Genomic DNA, 8,137 nt, shown 5'->3' on the forward strand with positions numbered 1-8,137 from the left:
TGAACTAATAGGCAAATGGAGAAAACAACTGTGAAGCACTTCAGAGAGCCTCTTGTTTCGGTGTATATATGTGTGGTATTTCATATGCATGCACATTTATATATGCGTGTATATTCAGGTATATAAAAACACCTACATGTACCTGTGTGTATGTATGTATATATGAATATATGGTAAAAAAAATCACATAGGAAATGTGGCATTTAGAATTCTTGTGGTAATTATGTGAAATACATTCAGTGGCAATAGAAATATCGTCAAGTTTTCTGCTTTAAATGCCAAATTCCTACTTTAAACTCAGGAATTTACTTAAAAACTATGTACTACAGTTTCCTATGATATAGTTAATATATTTTTGGTAGGGAAGTAATCAGTATGTACATGAAATTTTAGTTCTTATGCTTGTACTAGATAGGATGAACATGATTTATTTTTTATTGCTATAAATTATTAGAAGGACCTTCATTTCATATGTAAGTCTTGAAGAATTAGTCAGGCCAAGTGTTGAGTAAAATAGTAAAGACAGGCATTGACCCGAGGGTTTTGAATACCTGTGCCAGCACTCTTTTAGCTCCGTCAGGATTCAGATTCATCAATCATAAAAGTTTTCAATCAGGGTAATGCTGTGGGTTCTCATGTTGCTTATAAAGACTTTACATTTACATATCTATACTTGCCATTCTGAATGTCTAACCCAGCGATTCTCAACCTGTGAGACATGACCCTTTTGGGGGTTGAACGACCCTTTCGCAGGGGTCGCCCGATTCATAACAGTAGCAAAATTGCAGTTCTGAAGTAGCAACAACAATAATTTCATGGTTGGGGGGGTCACCACAACATGCGGAACTGTAGAAAAGGGTCACAGCGTTAGGAAGGTTGAGAACCACCGGTCTAACCCTTGTTTTATTCTCATGTGCTGTTTTTATGTCAGTTTTTTCTGTTCTGAATGGCTGTTCTTTCCTGTTCTTTTTCTCCAGGTTCTTCTTTTTCTGTTTCCCCATTTTCCCCAGAGCAAATCCTAGATATATTAAACTGTATCATCTTTTAGTGCTTGATGTATGTGCCTGAAAGAGGCAGCAGGAAATGGCAATTGAAGTTAATCCAGGATCTTCTCCATATGTTTGCGGCCAGGTCATTTTGCCCCTTTGGGATTACCCATCTGCTTCCCATCTGTCCAGACAGCCTAGGCACTGTTCATAGGCAACTGCCTGTTTTTAGGGCTGCATTAAATCTTTTCTAATATAAATGTTTTTAATCTCAAATTTAAATTTATTTGTAGACTAGGAAGTTTTTACTAAAGATTCTTAGAGTTAAGCTTTGAAATTATTGGGTCTGAAATGTAAAAGTAGGATATGCAAGAATTTGGTTTTTTTGTCCACTTGTTTAAATCTGATGTTGACAGATACTTTTCTTTGATTTTGAAAACATAAATGTGAAATGAAGAAGAAGATATCTTGATTCTGATGAACATTATAAACTTATTTTTCTGCTTTCTTTTTACATTCAGCCTCTTGGCCCATCAGAGAAATTATTGATCAAAGCTTGATTTAATTCAGGAAGTATTCCATTACTATACTTCTGTTTTCCTACAGAATTTATTCAAGTCTTTTTTACCTTCAAAAGTTGCAATATGATATTTGGACTGAACCAAATATCTGCTCCACGAAAACTTAGAGCCTTAGAAACCCATTGTCAAGAAAGCTTAAAGGCAGTGGTTCTCAACCTGTGGGTTGCCACCCCTTTGGGGATCGAATGACCCTTTCAGAGGGGTCACCTGATACATAACAGTAGCAAAATTACAGTTGTGAAGTAGCAATGAAATTAATGTTACAGTTGAGGGGTCACCACCACATGAGGAACTGTATGAAAGAGTCTCGGCATTAGGAAGGTTGAGAACCACTGCTTTAAGGGGTCGGAAAGACTCAAAGGGTTTCAGACAGGATTCATGAAACAAAGTAACTCCTCTAGGCAGATCAAGAACAGAAAAACATTTTTCAAATCTTCTAGAAAGAAAAAAGCAGGCCTTTGGAGAACGTATCACCTTATACTCGTAAATCTTTTGTCATGGAATTACTGAACGAAGTACTTTAAGACAGCTTTCAGGTAAAGGTGATATCTTAAATCTATACATTTTCATTTTCAGTGTAAACCCCAATAAATTTGAATTTTTATTGTAAAGGCATAAATCCATAATGAAAAAGAGAGTAAATCAATTTTGAAAATGGAAAAGCTGAAAGGTGAATTTCAAGTGACATAGCAACTGAAGAATGCTGAATCTTAAGCTGACAATGGGAAAAGCTAGAATGTAGCTCTATATCAAACAGAACCCTATGAAAGTCTCAATAATAACCAGCTCTGGGCTCGTTGGACATTGCTGAAAAGTAGGACTATTGGTTGAAAAATTCTATGAAAGTTTCTCCATAGCCCCTCCTCATTCTTCAGAGAGGTTTGACTCTGTCCCATCCTGGGAAAAGCTGTTGAGGACAAAATAATCTGTGGACTGGGACACCAGGCAGTGACTGAGTGGACAGAGGATGGAGGTAGCACGGACATGCATGCCATACGTTACAACACTTCCTCCCCTAGGCCTTGTTCTTCATTTAGTTCCCGTAAGCTGGTGAACAGCCATACATTCTTAGACAAAGCTGTAGAAGATATAATTTCTGAAAAATCTACCCAGCTCTAAAGACATTCCCTAAAGATTCCCCAGCAAAATAATCCAACCTGATCTTTAAGTGAAGTTAACAGTCAATGGAGACACATCCCACAGAGAGAAATTACATCAGGAAATCAGCATTTTTTAATACACCACCAAAATTAAAGGAAACCACCATATGATTATTAAAAACATGGCAGAATGAACACCATTTAGGTAAAAGAGACCAGACTTCTTAAAAATTAGGTCATCAGATTAAGGTGGATAATACACCTAAACAAAGGCAGACCACAACAGTTGCATGCCGAGTCAATTCCCACTCATCATGACCCTATGTGTGTCAGCGCAGAGTCACTGTTCAGTAGTTGAGTTGTTGGGAGGCCTTTCAAGGCATATTAAGTGAATTCCAACCCCCACCCTTTCAGGGAGGGAGCAGCTGAGGATACTAATTTGTTTACATAATTCAGGGACTCCAAGATAGACAATCCAAAACCGAAACTCACGGCGATTGAGTCAATTCCCATTCATGATGACTGTGGTGGACTAGAGAAACAAATCCCAGGACACTCATATATGTGCAAGAAAAAAAGTTACATCAAAGAGCAGTTTTAAATTGCGAAAACATCCCAGCCCTGTCCTGATCAGTCCGATACTAGCCCATAAATCTAATACTGTGGGGAAGGCCTGCTCTGTCCAGTAGAGTGGCTGTGAGTCAGAATCGACTTGACTGTGGATTGGCTTCTTGAGTGTAGGTTGATGTCACCACGTGTCCTGACCTCTGGGTATGAAAAACTCTTTTTGGATGCTGTTGAGGAAAATAGCAAGGAAAAAATCTCAATGTTATGAAAATAGTTCTGCTGTGTTTTGACAAATGCTATTCTAGACTATATGTTTTGAGAAGATAGGCCAAATTTCTTAACTGCTCCAAAATATGGTATTTTATCTTGGAATCAGATGGGGAATTTAATATCCATTTAAGTTAGGAGGAAAATTAGGAAATTTTTAAAGCCTGTAAAAGTATGGCTCAGTAGGCCACAGAGGGGGTCTGCCTGAGAGTTATAACTTGCTAACATTGAATTCTTAGCTCTGACATGAAAATTGTGGTTAATGTAATATCTTGGATTGTCTTAAGAGGGTTGATTACTTTGACATTTTCTACCTTCCAGTTCCATAAAAGCTTCCATTTACACAAAGCATCTACACATTTTAAAAAATGTGTCACAGTTCTTGAAAGTGTTCATATTCTAACTTTGAGTAGTTTTATTTCAGTTTTGAGAATTTGGAGGCACAGTGCTCAAATGATTTCATTTCTTTCCAATAAGTTTAAAAACCTCCCTGCTTCTTTTTCATTTTTGAGTTGTATAAGTAACATCTGATTGCCAAAGATGCAGTACTCAAATTGCTTGTACTATCCCTTTTATCTGAATATAGGACTGTGTTGCATAACTATTAGAAATGATGGTCAGATTGCAGTGCTCTTGAGGGGCATGCTAAACTTAGGCTCTGGAGTGTCCAACCCCTGCTTTGACTCACACACGTCTTTTGGACTGATGCAAATGCAATGCTATTTAGTAGACAAGTGGTCTGCACCGGGCTTTCACAGGCTGCACTGCTCACCTCAGAGCCAGGAAGAAGGGTGTTGAGGGAGAGTAAGATGCGTGAGAGAGCGGGAGAGATGCAAACCCTGACTGCATAGAGAAAACAGAATCACACCGTATTTTCTTTGGATACTGCACACTAGAGAACATATCCTAAACAAGGACCTTGACCTTCCAACACCCTTCAGATGTTGAGGTAAATTTGAACATGAGGAATCTTAAACCTTTCCTAGAGATTTCGTGTATATGTTTTTATTGTTTGTGAATTGTTTTGTTTTGTACATTTATTCATCATCTTTTCCCCCAAATCAGACTGTGAACTTTAGTGAGCAAGGTTTGGGGTTCATTTCAATAATCTTATCTCTTCCCCTTCCCTCTCCTCGCTCATGCCCCAGTAACCATTCCAAGACTTACTACACACTAGATATTTGGTAAACTGTTTTCTTGTTTGACTGATAATTATAAGGTAAACTGAGGCACAAGGAGGCAGACAAACATAACTGACAGGACAAAGGGAGAGCAGAAGCAGAAATAGCTTCATTAGAGGGAAACTCCCGGACGAGATTCCGTGGGCTAGCAAGTAGCCCAGGGAAGTCGCGCCTCGTGGTCAGGGTGTAGGGCTTTTAACAAGGTGCCTGGGGGTTGGGAAACCACCCACCGAGGTGGCAGGTGTTGCCAGCTGTTCCAAGAACTGTTCGCCCGCTTCTTGCGGTGCTCTGTGTCCCGGAATGCGAGGTTTCACTCCCTGAGCTGGTTGTTCAGTTGGTTCAGCTGGTTGACTCCGTTTGGCCTGGCTGGTTTTCTGCTTTGAAGGGGGCCATTCAATTCGCCCGCCTGACTCCTTCCAGACAGTACTTTTTAAAATAAATCAGAGATGTTAATATTATATATGTCTTATAAATGAATCGATTATTTCCTCCAGGACACAGGCTAACAGAGAAAGAGAGACACCAGTTATTGGCAATAGCATCATCGTTGTTTGTTGCATCAGAATTAAGAGCCCAACGTTTTGAAGAACACACAAGGTATGTATATTCCTTAAAAGAAAGTTATTGAGTTGAACAATATTGATAATGTTATCTCTGTAGAAAAGAGCTAATCAGATATCTGGCTGACTTTAATTCTGGCCTTTCTTATGGGTTCTTAGAAAAGTATAATCAAGTCACACTGGTAATGTTTCTAGTTTGCCCAAATGACTTTTTTTTAATTCAGCAAACAAAACCAAAACCCAAAAAGGAATATTGATCCCTTTAATATGGATCTTGTCAAGGATGAGAAGATAACCTGAAAATTTATGGGAAATTTGTTCAAGTAGTTTATATTTATTACGTCTGTTTTATTACTTTGCCGGTCTTGTTTTGAGAAATGTTATAGTATCAAACTTTAGGAACAAAGCTATATAGTTTACAGTTTACAGGTATAAACTGCACATAGGAGTATAGAAGTCTTTATGTATGTATATATAACTTCATATTTATAATTATTTTATGAGATGCAAAAAGAAATCAATGACAAGTTGAGTTGGTCTCTAGTGAGTTCTAAATAAACCATTTAGCCTCACAGAGTCCCAGTCAAAAGAGTATAAACAAAACTTTATACCAAAGTAAGAAAACCAGAAATCTGAATGAGACCGCTACCTATGTGGGCTTTGGTGCTTCTCAGCTGGATGGCCGCTTGTTTATCTTCAAGCCTTTAAGACCCCAGATGCTATATCTTTTGATAGCCGGGCACCATTAGCTCTCTACACCACATTTGGTTATGCACACGTTTGTCTTCAGTGATTGTGTCAGTAAAGCGGGCACCCACTGATATGATTTTCAGTTCTTTCATGTCTGATAACTGATCCCTTCTGCACGTCGTGGTCAGACAGGCTGGTGTGCTTCTTCCATGTGGGCCTTGATGCTTCTCAGCTAGATGGCCGCTTGTTTGTCTTCAAGCCTTTAAGACCCCAGACGCTATATCTTATGGTAGCCGGGCACCATCAGCTATCTTCACCACCTTTGCTTATGTTCACATTTTTCTTCAGCAATCATGTAGGGAAGGTGTGCATCCTGGAATGCCAATTTAATAGAACAATGTGTTCTTGCAATGAGTAAGTGCTTGGGTGGAGGCCCAATGTCCATCTGCTGCCTTAATACTAAACCTATAAATATATGCACGTAGATCTGTTTCCCCACACTCTTATATAGATATATTTACATATGTACATTCCAGTCTTAAAACCTCTATACATACCCTTTGTCCCCTAGTTCTTTCCTCTAATTCCCTTTACTTTCCTTTTATCCCACTATCCTGCTCAGCCTTCATTTGGGTTTCAGTGATTTCTCTCCATTACATTGCCCTTGCTGAATCCCTACCAGGACTCTCACACCCTCCTTGCCACTGTTTTTGGATCGCTTGTTGCTTATTACACTTTATTAAAGAACATCGTGAATTGCAAAGAAGCTTATCTAAATATCCTTAGCATCATTAGTCATTCCAACAATCAAAATGACACTCCCTGTCATGAAGGCAATTCTGACTCAGAGCGCTCTATAGTGTGGAGTAGGAGAACTGCCCGGTTGGGTCCCAGACTGTAATGCTGCTAGAGTAGAAAGCTTCATCTTTCTTCCGCAGAGCAGCCGTGGTTTCCAACCACCGACTAACATGTAACCCACACTGCAACGTAAAATCTCATTGCTGTGTTACTATGTACCCACTAAAATTGTTAAAACTTAAAAGACTGATGGATAATTCTAATGTGTCTATCGACTGTGGTAAGCAACTAGAACCCATATACATTGCTGGTGGGAATGTATAATGGAAAAAATCACTTCAGAACTATTGATAGTTTTTTAAAATGAGACATATGAGGGGCTTAAAAATTTCATGTAAAAATAGACAAAGATGATAATGAAATTTGTCCACTAACTTTTTGAAGTCCCGTTGTACTAGGCACACTTAACGATATTTCCATGTAGCTACCCAAGAGAAATAAGCACGTCAACACAAATAGATGCATGGGAATATTCATAGCATTTTTTATAATAGTCCCAAACTGGAAAATAAAGTGCATTAAGTGGTGAGTGGATAAACACAGTGGGGCATATTCTTGCAGTGGAATACAGTAAAAACAATTGAATTGGTACATGTAGCAACACACATCAATCTAAAACAATATGCTAAAAGAAATCTTGTTGTGGAGTTGATTCCAATTCATAGTGACAATACAGGACCAAGTAGGGTGCAAGATTAGCCAGCATTTCGTTCTCTTGTCCCAGGAGTCGCCATGAGTTGGGATGACAATAGCATGGTATTGTCAGCTAACATGGTAGCTAACAATAGCAACAGGGAAGAGAAAAGTATGAAGACAGACAGAAAGATCAGTGGATAGCTGGGCCTTGCAGTGGGTAGAGGATTTACTGCAGCTGAGTTTCAGTGTTCTAAATGGAGATTGTGGTGCTGCAAATGGGGTGAAATTATTAAAACTCATCAGGTTGTATACCCCTCAAAAACAAACTCAACCACCTCATCCATTCTGACTCATAACCACTTCATAGCACAGAATACAACTACCTCTGTAGATTTCTGAGATTTTAACTTTCTTTTTAAATTAATCAATGATTTAATTGAGGGTCTTACAGCTCTTAAAACAATCTATATTCCAGGGGGACATGGAAGAGGGGGAGGTGGGGGAAAGGAAGTGGTGTTAACAAACCCAGGGACAAAGGAACAATAAGTGATCCAAATTGGTGGTGAGGTGGGTGTGGGAGCCCTGGTAGGGCATGATCAAGGGTAATGTAACAAAGAGGAATTGCTGAAACCCTGGTGGGCACTGAGCATGATAGTGGGACAGGAGGAAAGTCAAGGGAAATAGAGGAAAGAGCTGGGAGGCAAAGGGCAT

At 39.1% G+C, this 8,137-nt stretch overlaps 1 protein-coding gene across 1 annotated transcript in view; it reads left to right on the top strand.

The window, feature by feature from the left end:
- Positions 1–8,137, top strand: part of PCCA (propionyl-CoA carboxylase subunit alpha) — a 427,069-nt gene that overhangs the window by 231,709 nt on the left and 187,223 nt on the right. The window contains exon 18 of the mRNA XM_004704279.2: positions 5,177–5,279. Coding sequence (XP_004704336.1) covers positions 5,177–5,279 — 103 coding nt within the window. The remainder of the gene's footprint in view (positions 1–5,176; positions 5,280–8,137) is intronic.

Source organism: Echinops telfairi, unplaced genomic scaffold (assembly GCF_000313985.2).
Source record: "Echinops telfairi isolate 266 unplaced genomic scaffold, ASM31398v2 ScPeMD7_7467;HRSCAF=8505_0, whole genome shotgun sequence".
Taxonomy (NCBI): domain Eukaryota; kingdom Metazoa; phylum Chordata; class Mammalia; order Afrosoricida; family Tenrecidae; genus Echinops; species Echinops telfairi.